General features: G+C 36.1%; 1 protein-coding gene across 4 annotated transcripts in view; it reads right to left on the reverse strand.

Moving 5' to 3' along the window:
- The window catches only part of LOC138703734 (centrosomal protein of 78 kDa), a 37,880-nt gene extending 21,140 nt beyond the window's left edge, over positions 1–16,740 (reverse strand). For 3 of the 4 annotated variants that reach the window (XR_011333251.1, XM_069831864.1, XM_069831863.1), the window contains exons 1-4: positions 16,497–16,740; positions 9,388–9,575; positions 5,997–6,173; positions 965–1,139 (exon numbers count right to left, since the gene is read on the reverse strand). Coding sequence is in view for 3 of the 4 variants with exons in the window: in XM_069831864.1 (XP_069687965.1) it covers positions 965–1,139; positions 5,997–6,173; positions 9,388–9,575; positions 16,497–16,740 (784 nt within the window). In the remaining variant the exon portion in view is untranslated. The remainder of the gene's footprint in view (positions 1–964; positions 1,140–5,996; positions 6,174–9,387; positions 9,576–16,496) is intronic. The other variant, XM_069831865.1, reaches the window with a different exon arrangement.
- Positions 16,741–17,498: the final 758 nt, after the last annotated feature.

Genomic DNA, 17,498 nt, shown 5'->3' on the forward strand with positions numbered 1-17,498 from the left:
CATTAAAAGCACACAGAAGCTTGAGTAAACATGATTAATGCAATTTCCATCACTATTTTGAAGACCAAGTTACTTTATTAATCAATAAATTAATTCCTGATCTGAAATGATTCTCTCTCCCAACTGTAAGTTTGGTCACAATGAAATTTTGAATATACATCTTGATTACACAACTTTTAACACTGTATCACTTCGGAACATGTATGATAAGAACTTTCTTGTGTTAAATTTTAACGTACCTTGTTAACATGTTTCGACCTATTTTGGGTCATCTTCAGAACTGGTCGTTGTTGGTCTTGGTGCCTCTTGTTTCCTGTGAGGGTGTGTCCGTAGTGTAGAGTCAAAGAGTGTATGTGTTTTGAAATTGAGTTGTGTGTTGAGAATATCGTTGGGGTGTGTTTTCGTGTGTCTGTATATTTCATATTGTTCTAGTGTGTTGAGTTTCTGGCTTTTTGGTTGGATGTGCAGTATTTCCATGTCTGTGTTGATGTCTCTGTAGGTGTGGTTGGCATTTGTGATGTGTTCTGCATATGTGGAGGTGTTTTGTAATTTTGTTATGGCTGTGATGTGTTCTTTGTAACGTGTTTGAAATGATCTGCCTGTCTGTCCTATGTAGAAGTTGTTGCAGGTGTTACATTTGAGTTTGTATACGCCTGTGTTGTTGTATTTGTTTGTTTATGTGTTGAGATGTTTTTGTAGAGTGTTATTTGTTCTGTATGCGATGTTGTAATTTAACACAAGAAAGTTCTTATCATACATATTCCGAAATTTTGAAGTAAATATTTTCATTTTAATCCTGTAATACTCTCATATCTCCGTCAACTTTTCATTATGACCAATTTTCGAAAAATTTCAGCAACAGTTTTTTAAAATCTGCAATTCTTTTCAACTGTGAAAGATATGCATCATATGAAAAATGTCAGAATGAACGTGACTTAAACTATTCTTTAGTTAAAATAGTCACCCTTTAGAAAGAAGTCGTCTCTCATAACATCTATAATGTGCAGAACACCCTGGTCTCCAATCTTGACATTGTGATTGAGAGTCACTCTGCGCAAACCAGGCAGAGAATCATAATCCGGTTCTCGATAACGAAGTACTTGTTTCCAGCTTTCACTGCATCGCTGGATCTTCTGGTACTACACAAAAAAGCATACATATCATACATATCCGAGTTTAATTATAAGGAAACGATAAATGTGGGAAGAAGTACAGTGCCTTTCGCTGTCAAGTAGCCCATTGCACGCCAGCCAGCGATAGCAATCAATGATAACCCAGTTCCTAGCAAATCAAAAGCAAAACCTCCACTGCACGGCGGCCACCAATAGCAACTGATGTTACCCCCCCCCCCCACAGCCAATTCAGTACAAATATACAATGTACAATGAAAATGACAATGTACAATTGAGTAAAATTACAAAGAAAAATAATCATGTACCTTAATAGTAATATGCGTTACAAGAGCAGTATGTTGAAGTTTTCATGTTCGAGGAAAAGTTTGAAAAAGCGAAACGTAGTTGAGCTTTTTTAATTTCCGAGAATTGAAAGAAAACATACCGTTCGTGTATCGTACATTATTTTGTGCTTAGATCGTTTATTACATACCTGAAAGAGGAATTTCTAATTAGTTGCAATGAAATCTCCATCTTGGTTTCTGTTCAATGACGGCAAATTTGCAAAAATATCTATCTTCAACATTGTTGCTTTAAAATGTTTTCTGTGTTTACTATACTCCAGCAGGCCATGATATACGTCTGTCTTTTTTTTCCCCCCGAACTTAAAACAAACGGCTTTCTTAATGTTACATGCATCACGAATGCAGTAACTTTAGTGGAGTTGTAGAGTTTACTTAATTTTTGCAACTATTTAAAAAAATAATTAACAGTACAATTTAGGTGAAATTGCAGTGGTAAGTTTCCAATTTATAATTATTACTATATTGAACGTCTCTAAAATAATATGTTCAAAGCCTAAAGCAGTAAAATCAATATGTCACTTAAGCGGTAAGAAGAGGGAAATTGTTATGTGTGTTCGGTTGGGAATACTGAATGTGGAATTTTAGACTTACCGCGGATTGGTTTTGTGCGGAAACCAAGCAAATACGCACGATCTCGCACAAAACATAATGTTGTCCTCCTTCATCCACACATTTCTGGCATCTTTTTAGGAAATGTGATATTCAGTATATTCAGTGTATATTCGGTATATTCAGTGTTATACAGTCAGAACACACAACATAGTGCAATTGACAAAGTCAGTAATAAAAAGTAAACAACAAAACAATAAAATTAATTCAAAAACTCTCCACAACGTTGACATTAAAAAAACTCATTAATTTCATAAAATGGTTTGTTGATTAACCAACCAGAGACAAGTCTGTTAAAAGACTTCCTTTCCAGATTAAAAAGATATCTCGGAAATTTATTTGCTATTTTCAAAGATATAATAAAATAATTATTCATTGTTTTAGTTAGCCTACACTTAGGTATGTCAAAAAGGTCAAGGTTTCTGGTGTTGTATATGAAGAGTCCACTGCAAGAATGACGGATGTCATTTGGAATACATTTTGCAGGAGAAGCAATTGAAAGTTTGAAATGCCTAGCGCTCAGAGCTTAACTGTGATTTTCCGATCATTATTGGACAATGACTATCAGTGTTAATGCCATATAACTCTGTATGTACATTCTATATGTCTTAAGCTATGCATTGACAATCTTGGTTCATTTTCGACAAGAAAGTGACATCCATCATTCTTGCAGTGGACTCTCCATATATGAACATCATTCCTATGTGTCAACATATGTGAATTTTCTTTGACGAAATTTAGGACTTGATAAATATACAGTGATGTTAAAGTCATAATTTTTTAATTTACAAATAACGGTCTGCAGTGTGCCTTCATTGATGAGTTAGTTATAATTCTAATAGCTTTTTTTTGTAACATAAGTACCTTATTAGTTATGAGAACTATTATCCCATAAAAGTAGTCCATAAGAAAGTATACTATTAAAATAAGAAAAATAGACAACTCTAATGTAATTCTTCGGAACATACATTTTCAAATTTCGCAGAAGAAATATTACTCTTGACAATTTTTTACAAACAGAATCAACATGGTCTGCCCAAGTACGTGTGCTGTCCACAGTAATACCAAGAAGTTTAAAATGAAGAAGATGATAGCCCAGTTCCCGACAAATCGAAAGCAAAACCCCTCCTGCACAGCGGCCAGCAATAGCAACCGATGTTACCTCCCCACAGCCAATTCAGTACAAATATACAATATACAATGAAAATGACCGTGTACAATTGAGTAAAATTACAAAGAAAAATAATCACGTACCTTATAACATGAGATGTTGGAAATGTTGTTCTTCATCCACACATTTCTGACATCTTTTTAGGAAATGTCCGTTTACACGTATTAATTGAGCTGTTCAGAACAGAAGTGGTGTAAGTCAAAAATGGGTAATGAGGTTTAAAGTAAAAATTCTGTAAAATACAGCGCAAAGTAGCAATTAATATTCAATTTATTTAACCTATTAGTAGTCAGCGAATAGCAAGAAAGACATATTAATTGTTATTTTGTGCTGTATTTTACAGAATTTTTACTTTGAACCTCATTACCTAATTTTGACTTACACCACTTTTGCTCTGAACGGCTCAATTCATCTTCCGAAATAGTCAATTTAACCTTTTTTTCAAGATCACGTGGCAACAATTCATGAACAACAGTGAGCTTGTATGGTTTCAATTTTAAGAGTTTGGTAGCTTGCCATGCTGAGGTCAACGAAATTTCAGTTTCCTGTGCAAGCTGTCGGAGGGAATTCTGTAGAGTATGTTCTAATCTTTCTCCCACTCGTCTAGTTTCTCCTCAGTAAGCACACATTTATTTGCCCTTCGCTTCTTATCAAGAATAGACCCCGTTTCTCTAAATTTAGTGACAAGTTTTCGCAACAGTATCTCTATGTGGGGCTGGATATTCAGTTAAAAATCGCCTTACAACTTCCCAGCAAGAATTTGTTAACACTTACGAATCATACATAAAAATTCTTTAAAAACATAAAATTACTTAGTCACACGTTAAAAAGTGTTAAAATTTTTTAAAAATTCGACAGACGGCCCATTTTCGACGTGATGTTATGTCTTCATCAGTGTCTCTTGAACTACTGGTCAAAACGGGCCATCTGTCAAAGGTATATAATTTTTTAAAATTGTAACACTTTTTAACGTGTGACTAAGTAATTTTATGTTTTTATGCTCGACCATGCCGAAATGTAGTAATTATACACCTGGTAGCAGTCCTTTAATGCATGTCATTAAAGTACACCTACTCATTAAAGTTCAGGTGTTCAGCCAATGACAAGTCAGCTTTGTACCAGTATATCGATTATTCTCGGATATGCAATCGAAAGACAATTAGCGAAAAGTCATGGAGGCTGGAAATCCAATACTGTCGCAGAAGGTTATGTTCTGTTACTATAATAATTAGCGTTAATTGTAAATAATATTCAAATAAATTCAATTTGTCATCTCGTTTTTCAATTCTAAATCAATTTCCAGGTTATATCAGAGTAATCTTCATCTTATTCTCTGCCAAGGTCAATAACATTCGGCCTCGGAAAAAATCAATACTTTCGCGTCTGCGCACATCTCACAATTCAGGTCAGTTCGCACATAACCATAAGAAGATCTAATTTTAAATAATTTCAATTTAGAAATATGGTCGAGCATAAAAAGTCGTATGAAACTTGCCTATAATGGTAATTAAGATGCTCGTATGAAAATTATGAAACTTGCTTGCGCTCGTTTCATAAACAATCATACTTGCGTCTTAATTACTACCATTATAGGCTCGTTGCATAATGTACTATTAACAAACAAAGTGTTAACGTGAACTTTAATCAATGAATTACGACGATATAAGTCATTTAGTTCACCAATATCGAACTAGGCAAGTGATGTCGAAACGGGCCGTCTGTCGAAGGTATATACTTTTTTTAAATTTTAACACTTTTTAACGTGTGACTAAGTAATTTTATGTTTTTAATATACAAAGTGTTAACGTGAACTTTAATCAATGAAAAATTCTTTGTTGTAATGTGTAAGTATGTTGAGGCATTATGTAAGCTACAGCACAGCACTAATACAAAAATCACATTTGGGCTAATACCAAGCACAATAACACTTCATCATCATCATCATCATCATCATCATCATCATCATCATCCTGTCAAGTACTAGTCCCAAAAGAACTGTTACGGCCTGAAAAAGCAATTTTCTTGCCATCTTTTCATAGGTTGACCAAGTGACTGTTTCCCATTTGGACGATACTTCATTATTGCCTTAGTGATCCTGGATGAAATCATTCTTGAGACGTGTTCCTTCCAGTTCAACTGATATCTGGAGATATAGACCAGTACTGATGACACATTAAGTTCTTGAAGGATATCATCTCGCAAGCTGTTAGTCTGCTTTCATCTTTTGTCCTTATTGTCCACGCTTCACTCCCATAATATAAGACTCGTCGAGCTATTATTTGATAAAGACGAGTACGAGTTGATTTTTGTACTAATGAAGGTTTTAAAACTCTATTAATGATGCCCATTGATTTGTTGAATTTTACAATTTTCTCTGATAAATCCAAATTTTCAACAAAAGAAAGTTTATATTCTAAATAATTAAACTCATTAACTCTTTCCAAAATTGTGTTATTTAAACAAATTTTGCTTGGTATTGGGTATTTACCACAAAAGGCCATTGTAGCACTAATACAGAAAAAACATATCATACAAAGCACTTCAAAGCACGATCACGCTGAAACAAAACCACTGTGAGACTGACTGAATGACTCCTGTGCTCCTACGAAGAGGAGGGGATTCAAGTTGGCCACAGTGCCGAGAGCTCGGTTGCCAACGGTTGCTATTGCCGGCCATTGTGCAACAGGCGATGACAGTGAAAGGCACTATATTAGCTTCTGAAATTATACTATTTCTAACCTTCAGAACTTGCGCCACTGCGAAGGCACCCTTATCCGTGAGACCACAGTTAGATAAGTCCACTGAGATGATGTTAGAAAGATCCTTGATTGCACGACACAGCAATTCACAACCTTCATCCCCAATTGAACTGCGATGGAACGAGATATTCTGCAGTGACTTGCAGTTTGTGACGCCCTGTATTCAAATGAAACCATAATTACATAATACATAATGAATAATAGAAGTAGCATTAAGATATTCCAATAAGTAAAGAAGTTACACAATACAACAGCTAAGATAAAATATATACATTCGAAAGCAGAAACATGATTCACCATTTTTCATGGAAAAAGACAATGGTGTTGTTTAAACAAAATATTGGAAAAAGCTGTCTCGCTGAACACCTTAGGTCTATTCCTTATTCTTGATACTGCCAATGTTAAGCAATCAGCAAACTCCAGAAAAAATAAGAACACGACTGATGTTATGTTTTATTTAACGACGCTTGCAACTGCAGAGGTTATATCAGCATCACCGGATGTGCCGGAATTTTGTCCCGCAGGAGTTCTTTTACATGCCAGTAAATCTACTGACATGAGCCTGTCGCATTTAAGCACACTTAAATGCCATCGACCTGGCCCAGGATCGAACCCGCAACCTTGGGCGTAGAAGGCCAGCGCTATACCAACTCGCCAACCAGGTCGACAACACGACTGATCACTTGGATGGCAGATGTATAATGGATTAAATCCAAGATTCTCAATTGGACGCCATTTTGTAGACAATTAAGAAGAAAGACATAAAAGCCAATTTCGAAAATAATATTCACTTTGTACTACTTCTGAACAACATATCGTCGTTGATTTTATGAAACCTTCTATGTGACAGTACTCAACATAATTTTTCAGGAGAAAGAAAAAAATTAATTAAAAATCAATGAAATATGAAATAATTCGGTAGAAAACGTTGGTGAATATGATGAACATAAATGATATATCATCGAGGATTAGTGTAGGCCTATTGATATTTAGGTAATTTTTTTCTTCGTCCACCGAGTTAGCTATGTGGTAGCGTGCCTGCCTCCAGACTAGCTGGCCCAGGTTTGATTCCCGGCGGGTTCAGAAATTTTCTTGTAAAATTTCTTACCTTGGGACTAGGAGAGATGACGGTGCACAACTTCTAATCACTAAATTGTACACCAATATGACTGGGTTAAATCCACAGTGGATATGAAGGGAAGGCATATGTCACTGTTGATAGTGTTTCGTCCATCAGATGGGAATGATAAGCATGGCAGCCCCATTGGTACTATTCGACACGAGTAGGCCATGTGCCAGCACTGGGTTTCCCCTTCTCCCTTCCTCACCTTCACCAACACTACACTTACACGAACACTTAATATACACTCACCCTAGTACACGACATAACTCTTCACAGATACACATCATGTATAAATAACGTGGCCCGCCAAAGTGATGTGCAATTTAAAAATGGGTCACAGTCCTGCCAACTATCCGCAGTATGTGGAACCCGAATCACACAAAGTGAAGTGAGTAGGCATTAGACACACACACACACACAATTTTTTCTTCCTCCTGAAAAATTATTTTCTGTACTGTCACATAGGAGGTTTAAAAAAAATCAATGAAGATATTAAAATTTTAATCTTCTTCTACTTCTTGATTCATGTCTCTAACAGAATAATTTATATTATACTAATAGCCAGAATTCATATTTCATCTATAAATATTTTGAGTTGTCTGTTAAAGAGACGTAGTTCTGTCAGACAATCATCACACTTACTATTTTTTTATATGTATATGCATGGCACGTCCTCAGGTTGCAGATAGAGGAGACGGCCTCCAGATATGGAGGGTAGCTGCGAATATATTGAATAAGCAGTCGTGGACAGCTGATAAGAGGTGGTTCTCAAGCTTGGGGGTTGGGCGAAGGGCTAACAAACCATTACCGTAAAAAACAACTTGTTACGAAACCTAACAGTAAGCCGGTGTTTGAGAATAAGGTTCTTAGGAAAATATTTGGGGCTAAGAGGGATGAAGTTACAGGAGAACGGAGAAAGTTACACAACGCAGAGCTGCACGCATTGTATTCTTCACCTGACATAATTAGGAACATAAAATCCAGACGTTTGAGATGGGCAGGGCATGTAGCACGTATGGGCGAATCTAGAAATGCATACAGAATGTTAGTTGGGAGGCCAGAGGGAAAAAGACCTTTGGGGAGGCCGAGACGTAGGTGGGAAGATAATATTAAAATGGATTTGAGGGAGGTGGGATATGATGGTAGAGACTGGATTAATCTTGCTCAGGATAGGTACCAATGGCGGGCTTACATGAGGGCGGCAATGAACCTCCAGGTTCCTTAAAAACCAGTAAGTAAGTAAGTAAGTAAGTAAGTAGTATATACGAGTTGTTTGTTGTACTTGCTGCAGAGAGAAATGCTTAAGAGACTGAAACAATGAAGATGTCCTTTTGTGGCTAATTGGTTAATTCTCACACATGCTGCAAAGATTTGGATGTACCAAAGTATGTTTTGATATATTATTAGATTGTTAATGTGTTGCAGTAATCTACTTATTATTTTTCTGTCACGCATTCCACCCCACCTCTCATCAAAGTTGACGAGAACAAACTTTATCTTGTAGTCAGTGGTTCTCATGTATGAGTCTGTTGAGGTCTTTCGTATGTGTACTTAATGCAAATGGGTCCCACATTCTAGCTGTGAAGCGATGTACGAATACCATGGAATGTAAATAAATACAATACAATACAATACAAAAGTAATGTAAGTAGGTACCAACAGATGTCGGCCTGGATGGTGCAGTCGGGAGAGTGCTGGTCTTCTGTGCCCGAGGTTGCGGGTTCGATTGTGGCCCAGGTCGATGGCATTTAAGTATGCTTAAATGCGACAGGTTCATATCAGTAGATTTACTGGCATGTAAAAGAACTTCTGCAGGACAAAATTCCGGCACACCAACAACGCTGATATAACCTCGGCCGTTGCGAGCGTCGTTAAAAAAAAAAACATTTTTTTTTTGGTACCAATAGGTAGTTTTAAGAGTACCGGTATTTCTGATATGTAGTGTACGATATGAGGCCATAATGAAATAAAAATGGGGGTTCAAATTGCAGGAATTTAAGAAAACCTGTACTGCAGATGCTTTATTTATCACATCTCACAGGATTTGTTATCAATCAAACCTGATCCCTTCAGTAAGAAGCTGCCAACTGAATGAGGAGTTATGGTTGGATCTGAAAGATGTGCAAAGGACTTAATTCTACATGCAGAGCTACAAAATAAAGACGTGAAAAATGTATAAACGTGACTCCACAGAAATGTAACAACCTGAATGGAATTATTATCAATAAACACTGCAATGTTGTCTCACCTTAATGAGTTCTTTCAGGTACTCAGTACCCACAGGCAATCCTTCCAGCTCAATGCAAGTAAGCATTTCTGTGTTACACATACATGATCTTAGTGCTTTCATAAGCAACATCAGAATGTATCGGGTTTGTAATACGGGTACTCTCTCAAGCGCTTTCACCCTGGCTTCTGTCGCTACATCTTCCATCGCTGTAATGATAGAATACATCCCAAGTCGAATAACTATACAGTAGAACCTCTATTATCCGTGGTAATGAAGGGGGTGGACTGAATGGTTAATCGAAAAAATCGGATAATCCATACCGTAAAATATTTTCGTAAATTAAGTGAATAATAATTGCATTTCTTAATTTCCTCCGTGTTCTTGTGTTTAACACGCTAGATAGTGAATCAGAAGTTCACTCATTCAAGTCTGGTTATCAACGACGGGTTTTTAAGGGGCAAGGACATTCCTTGTAATGGCTGTCAGCGGAAACATAGGAATAATACAGGTCTCGTGTTGTAGATTTACATACTTTATACACTTTATTGTTGATTTTTATCAAATCGCACATAGTTGTAACACCAATCTCGTACTCTGATGCGAGATGAGCCACAGTTTCTCTTTCCCCAAACCACTCAATTATTTTCGTTTTATTCGGTACTTAGTTCAACACGTTTTCTTTTGATACTCATGGAATATATTTTATATAGAAATTCTACAGTACGGCAAATCATAATGTGTAAGTGTTAAGGTTTGTAATAACATACTCTAGAAAAATACGTACTGGTACTAATATAATGTATAGTAGTACTTCATACATATGAAGACAGACTATGTATGTGTCTGTAGCAAAAAAAAAAAAAAAAAAAAAAAAGCAAGAGAAAGATAGTTGGATAATCCAGCAATCGGTTAATAGGGTGACGGATAATCGGGGTTCTACTGTAATAATAATCATAGCTATAGTAGTAGTCTTTCTATACATTTCAAGTCCTTGCTTCTAGCTATAATCAATTTTCACTTATGTGAAACTCTCAAATTAAAGAAGAAAATGAGAAGAAAACAGAGAATTTCACAATCTCATGAAACACTTCAATATAGATAGAATGCTAGATTTTTCAATATACACAGTGTTCCAAAACTCCATACTCAAACTTCTAGGGATGGTAGAGGAGCCTAAAACAAAGATTTTTCGTTAAATAACCATAGGTCGGAAACCAATAGTTATGTCAGTCATCACTTTCGAACGCAGGCAAGAGTTACATCAGTCGTCACCTTCGAACGCATTGCTGCGTAGAAACAAACATCTCTGCGCATCACAAACACGTCACAATTAACAGACCACACAGTTTTTATGTGGCACATTCGGTGAACACTGGATTGGCCGGTGTGGGCCCATTGCATGGCCTGCTCGTTCTCCTGACCTTACCCCACTCGATTTTTTTGTGTGGGAACATTTAAAGAGTTTAGTGTATGAAACGCCAATTGTGTCAGAGGAGGACCTCGTTGCTCGGATTCTTGTAGCTGCCTATCATTTACAACATCAACATGAAGTATTTCAACATATGAGAGACATTTTATCACGTCATTGTACATCATGTATTGAAGCAGGAGACCGCACGTTTGAACAATACCTGTAAACAAAATGTCACCAAAACCATTTTAAAGGGTTACCACACTCTCAATGTCTGTCAGCAATGTCTGCGTTTGAAGGTGATGAGCCTACTCAATAGGCTCTGAGGATGGTGTGAAGAAACACCGAAAAGCTGTAAGCCACACATGCTTACACAATTAACACGAGTAAGATCGCCATTTAATCAATTATTTAAAAAATCTTTGTTTTGGGCTCCTCTACCATCCCTAGAAGTTTACAATTTATTTACAATTTTATTTACAATTTACATTTGAATTGAATGCATATGAATAGATACCCGAAATGAGCATATGCTCATGCTCGGATACAGTCCAGTAGTCTACATAAATTTTACAGGGTTCAAATAATAATGCTGATGATATAAATAATAGTAACAACAACAACAACAACAACAACAATAATAATAATAATAATAATAATAATAATAATAATAGAATAATCGTGACAGAAATGATACAAAGATTGTAATACAAAATAATTCATTAATAATAATAATAATAATAATAATAATAATAATAATAATAGTAATAATAGTGATAAAACAAATTTATTTACAATAATAAAATAAATACTAAGACGGATAAAATAAAATATAAAACCACTAGCGAGAGTTAACACAACTTAAATAAGCATATAATAACCGGAAAAAATAACAAACTCGAAAATAAACAGAACAGTTCGTTGTATCGCACATGACAGCAACCGCCATATTGACATTGTGTTGTGTATTAATGGTAGTAGGGGGAGTATGGAGTTTTGCAACACCCTGTATAAATGCATATTGAAGGCAGGTTGTTACCAAGGTGTGTTACTTAATTTACTCCGACAGTAAATGAAATAGACTCTACAACATACCTTAATATTAACAATTAAGTAACATTACATAAAAAGGTAAAAGGTAAAGGTATCCCCGTAACATGCCATGAAGGCATTTGGGGGGCATGGAGGTAGAGCCCCATGCTTTCCATGACCTCGGCACTAGAATGAGGTGGTGTGGTCGGCACCACGCTCTGACCGTCTTTTACCCCCGGGAAAGACACGGTACTCAATTTTATAGGAGGCTGAGTGAACCTCGGGGCCGTTCTGAAAGTTTGGCAACGAGCAAAAATCCTGTCACCACCTGGGATCGAACCCCGGACCTTCCAGTCCGTAGTCAGCTGCTCTACCAACTGAGCTACCCGGCCTAAGTAACATTACATGGAAATTTTAATTCAGCACTAATCCATGTCGTTTTAAAACAAATCTATCATAATTTACATAAAATAAAGGTATCCCCGTCACATGCCATGAAGACACTTGGGGGGGGCATGGAGGTAGAGCACCATGCTTTCCATGACCTCGGCACTAGAATGAGGTGGTGTGGTCGGCACCACACTCTGACCGTCTTTTACCCCCGGGAAAGACACGGTACTCAATTTTATAGGAGGCTGAGTGACCCTCGGGGCCGTTCTGAAAGTTTGGCAACGAGAAAAAATCCTGTCACCACCTGGGATCGAACCCCGGACCTTCCAGTCCGTAGTCAGCTGCTCTACCAACTGAGCTACCCGGCCTAAGTAACATTACATGGAAATTTTAATTCAGCACTAATCCATGTCGTTTTAAAACAAATTTATCATAATTTACATAAAAAAAAGGTATCCCCGTCACATGCCATGAAGACACTTGGGGGGGCATGGAGGTAGAGCACCATGCTTTCTATGACCTCGGCACTAGAATGAGGTGGTGTGGTCGGCACCACGCTCTGACCGTCTTTTAACCCCGGGAAAGACATGGTACTCAATTTTATAGGAGGCTGAGTGAACCTCGGGGCCGTTCTGAAAGTTTGGCAACGAGAAAAAATCCTGTCACCACCTGGGATCGAACCCCGGACTTCCAGTCCTTAGTCAGCTGCTCTACCAACTGAGCTACCCGGCCTAAGTAACATTACATGGAAATTTTAATTCAGCACTAATCCATGTCGTTTTAAAACAAATCTATCATAATTTACATAAAAAAAGGTATCCCCGTCACATGCCATGAAGACACTTGGGGGGGCATGGAGGTAGAGCACCATGCTTTCTATGACCTCGGCACTAGAATGAGGTGGTGTGGTCGGGACCACGCTCTGACCGTCTTTAACCCCGGGAAAGACATGGTACTCAATTTTATAGGAGGCTGAGTGAACCTCGGGGCCGTTCTGAAAGTTTGGCAATGAGAAAAAATCCTGTCACCACCTGGGATCGAACCCCGGACTTCCAGTCCGTAGTCAGCTGCTCTACCAACTGAGCTACCCGGCTTAAGTAACATTACATGGAAATTTTAATTCAGCACTAATCCATGTTGTTTTAAAACAAATATATCATAATTTACACTTCCTACAATATTTTTGCAACATATTTTGAAGTCACTTTTAAAGAAACTTACTTTTCTTTACGAATATACAGTAGGGAGCGTCACTAATTTGTCTTGAACATAATTATGCAAATCATTTATAGTTGACATTTTCTTCCTCAGAATTTCAAGTAATTAATTTTGAGTTTGAAAGTAATGTAATTTTCCCTAAGATAGGTTACTAGCCTTATCGTTAGGTAGTCCAGTAGTGGGGCTGCCACTTTTAGCCTCTGGACAGGCTTGTAAACAGTGGCAAACAGAATATATCTGACTGCCACTTTACCGGAAGAATGGAAAAATAGTGTAATTATTCCCATATATAAAACAGGAGATAAACAGAAGGTTGAAAACTATAGAGGGATTAGTATCCTCAACACATGTTATAAGATATTTAGTAGGATTTTAAATGAAAAATTAAAAAAACATGCTGAAACTTTCCTTCTGGAGTGTCAAAATGGGTTTAGAAAAGGAAGATCATGTGTAGATCCATTATTTAGTATCAAACTATTGTTAGAAAAAAAGAAGATAATTTAATTTAGAAACCCATATAGCTTTTATTGATTTTGTGAAAGCTTTTGATAAAGTCCGAAGAGACCTTTTATTCGACATATTACAAGATAAAAATATTCCAAATTTGCTATTACAAAATATAATAGAAATCTACACAGACAGCAAAATAAGTGTCAAAATAAATAACTGTATATCCGAAAGAAACTTAGTTAATAATGGAGTTCGACAAGGTTGTCCACTATCACCAACTTTATTTAATATTTATATAAATGAAATTATTTTAAAATGGAACCAAATCTACACATCAGGAATCAAAATAACCAGTGCTCTAACATTAAATACCTTACTCTATGCCGATGATCAAGTCATAATTTCCAATTCAGAGGATAATTTACAAAGAGGATTGTATACATTAAATAAAATATTAAAAGATTTTGGGATGGAAATTTCAGCACAAAAATCAAAAGTAATGGCATTTTTAGGACAAGACCCAGTCAGAAGTAAGATAATACACAATAACCAATGCCTCAAACAAGTGCAAAATTTTAATTATCTGGGTTGTGAAATATCTTATCAAAATGAAAAAGATGTGAACAAGAAAATTACCAAATTTACACAAATTCTAGGAATAATAAACAATACATTAAAAGCTAAATTAGTACAAAAATCTACAAGAATAAAAATATATAATACACTAGCATTACCCTCCCTTTTATATGGAAGCGAGATTTGGACATTAAAGAAAAAAGACATGAACAGAATCAAAGCAATGGAAATGAAATTTTTCAGGAGGACAGCAGGATATACTCTTTTAGACCGAAAAAGGAATGAAGAAATTTTAGAACAATTAGAAGTAGAGTCAGTAGAAGAAAAAATCAGCAGATACAAATTCAATTGGCTAGATCATGTAAGAAGAATGGAAAATTCAAGAATCCCAAAAATTATGATGCAATATAAACCTAGAGGACATCGTCGACCAGGAAGACCTTTTAGAAGACTGCTAGATGGGGCCGAAACAGGTCTACAGAGGCCTAATTCGTGAAGGATGATGATGATGATGATGATGATGATGATGATAATTTTGAGTTACCATCCCTAGTACTGAGATTGACAATGGGTTGGCAGGTGAAAGATAGCTGGGGGCCAGTACTGGCTTATCTGGTACTGGGCTGTGCCTGAATATTTGAATAACAGATCTTGGACCAATAACGCCCAAGCCAAGGTGTTATGCATACACTTCTGAAGGTTGAATGGGTAAAAACCACATTTCTAATGGTGCTTCTCAGATACCTGGGAACCTCTGAGAGTACTACTTACTCTTGCAAAAAAAAATAAATAAATAAATAAATAAAATACACACACACGCACGCACACACACAGAGTCTAGCAATCAGATATCTAGGAGAAAAGTTCGAGTTCAATCCCATTGTGAAAATGGTGCATATCATCACAAAAACTAGAATGAAGACTGCATTGTTTCTAATGTTGCTACTCTTAATGTCAAAAGAAAATCGACTATGGATGAAAGAGTGTTATTAAATCGTGAAAATGTATCACACATGAAGCTTCTGGAATGTCTGCAAAATACTAGCAGTGAAGATTTGAAAATATATATATATATATATATATATATATATATATATATTTAAGAATGGATTAATAATGTTTCTAAAAATTATTGAACATGATCAAATCTTATATTCAGAGAAAAAATACAATAATGAAAAGTGCAATCAGTGTGCGCGAAAGATTAGTAGTGACGTTATGATATTTAGCAACTGGCCGTTCATTTGAAGATTAAAAATTTTCTGCAGTAATCTCTCCACAAGCACTTGGAAAAATTATTCCAAAAATGTCATTTTATATACAAGGTGTCTCGAACCTTTAGGGTCAAAATTATACAGATGGTAGAAGACTCTAAACTGAGCATTTTGACATAAGGAACCAGTGGTCGGAAATGCACATTGCAGGAACTATAAGGTTTTGAATAAGTAGGCCTAATAAGTTTGTAACTCAAATGCAACACCTGCAACTACTTCTACATAGGACAGACAGGCAGATCATTTCAAACACGTTACAAAGAACACATCACAGCCATAACAAAACTACAAAAAAACTTCCACATATGCACAACACATCACAAATGCTAACCACACCTACAAAGACAAAAACACAGACATGGAAATTCTACATATTCAACCAAAAAAGCCAGAAACTAAATACACTAAAACAATACGAAATATATAGACACACAAAAACAAATCCAAATGAAATTCTCAACACACAACTCAATTTCAGAACACACACACGCTTTGACTCCACATTACACTACACAAACACACCCCCACATGAAACACAAACAAATGATGCCACGACCAGCACCAACCAGTTCTGAAGATGGCCAATAATAGGCTGAAACTAGTTAACCAGGTACTGTAATATTTAACATGCGAAAGCTATATAATATATGCTGTATTCCGAAGTGACATTGTGTTAAAAGTTGTGTAATCAAGATGTATAAAAGTTAGTTCAGAATTATTACAGAGAATTACCATTAAGATACTTCTTATAACCTCAAAAGTGATACAGACAGTACCTGTTTTTGCAGAGCGTATACTCCGAATGCCAATGAAATGCAAACTTCTATCCAGGCTCAGAGCATTGAGGATTGGGCCCCATTCCTCGTACGTGATTCGATCGCCATTAAAATCAAGAATATTCTTTTTTAAATGAACCATCACCAAAGGCAATGGCATACGATTTTGAATTCTACAAATGTCTTCGTAACAAAGACTGAATGTCGTTGCATTTTCTTTTCTTTTCTTCACAGATGGATTCATCTTATTTATCTGCAAGGTAAAAACATCATCCACTTATTTTATATGATGAGTAATGAATTGCTGCATTGGATTTAATGGCAATGTTAAGCTTACAGAAGAATCATAATCTTTACAATATTTTTTTTTTAATTAAAGACATACCCAGATAAAGGATGTAAAATCAGATTCTTGAAATAGCCTATGTGATGTAGGCAGAAAAAAGAAATTTTGACTAAACTAGCGCTGAGGTACTCCGCTTATACACCTTGCATTATATGAATATGTGACAGGTTAGGTTTGGTTAGTTTATGTTTTTGTTATGCCTTGCACGCTGTATATGCGACCCACTGTATCTCTATAAAACTATCTTAACGAAAGTTTCGTCGTAACTTATAACATTTATTCATAACAATAAATTACCGGTACTGAATTCAATATCTGAATTACTGTATAACCTTGTTTAGTTAAATGGTTGCGATAGTAAATATAGGCCTAATCAAGAGGGCTAAGCCCTCTTGGGCCTAATGAACTATACCCCTGAAATTATTTTTCTTTCTCCTAAAACATGAATTACTTACAGTTTTCTTGGTTACATCCTTATTCCGGGGAGGTCTTCAATTGTGATTTCACATATATTATCAACCTACCTGAATTGAAGAGTAGTAAAATGTAACAGCCACTTGTTTTAGCCAGATAAATACTACTCCTTCCAAACATCAGTTCACATTGACATTATAAGACAAACAATGAGATAAATATTACCTCACTAAAACGCATGA

The sequence above is a fragment of the Periplaneta americana genome, chromosome 7 (assembly GCF_040183065.1).
Source record: "Periplaneta americana isolate PAMFEO1 chromosome 7, P.americana_PAMFEO1_priV1, whole genome shotgun sequence".
Lineage (NCBI taxonomy): Eukaryota > Metazoa > Arthropoda > Insecta > Blattodea > Blattidae > Periplaneta > Periplaneta americana.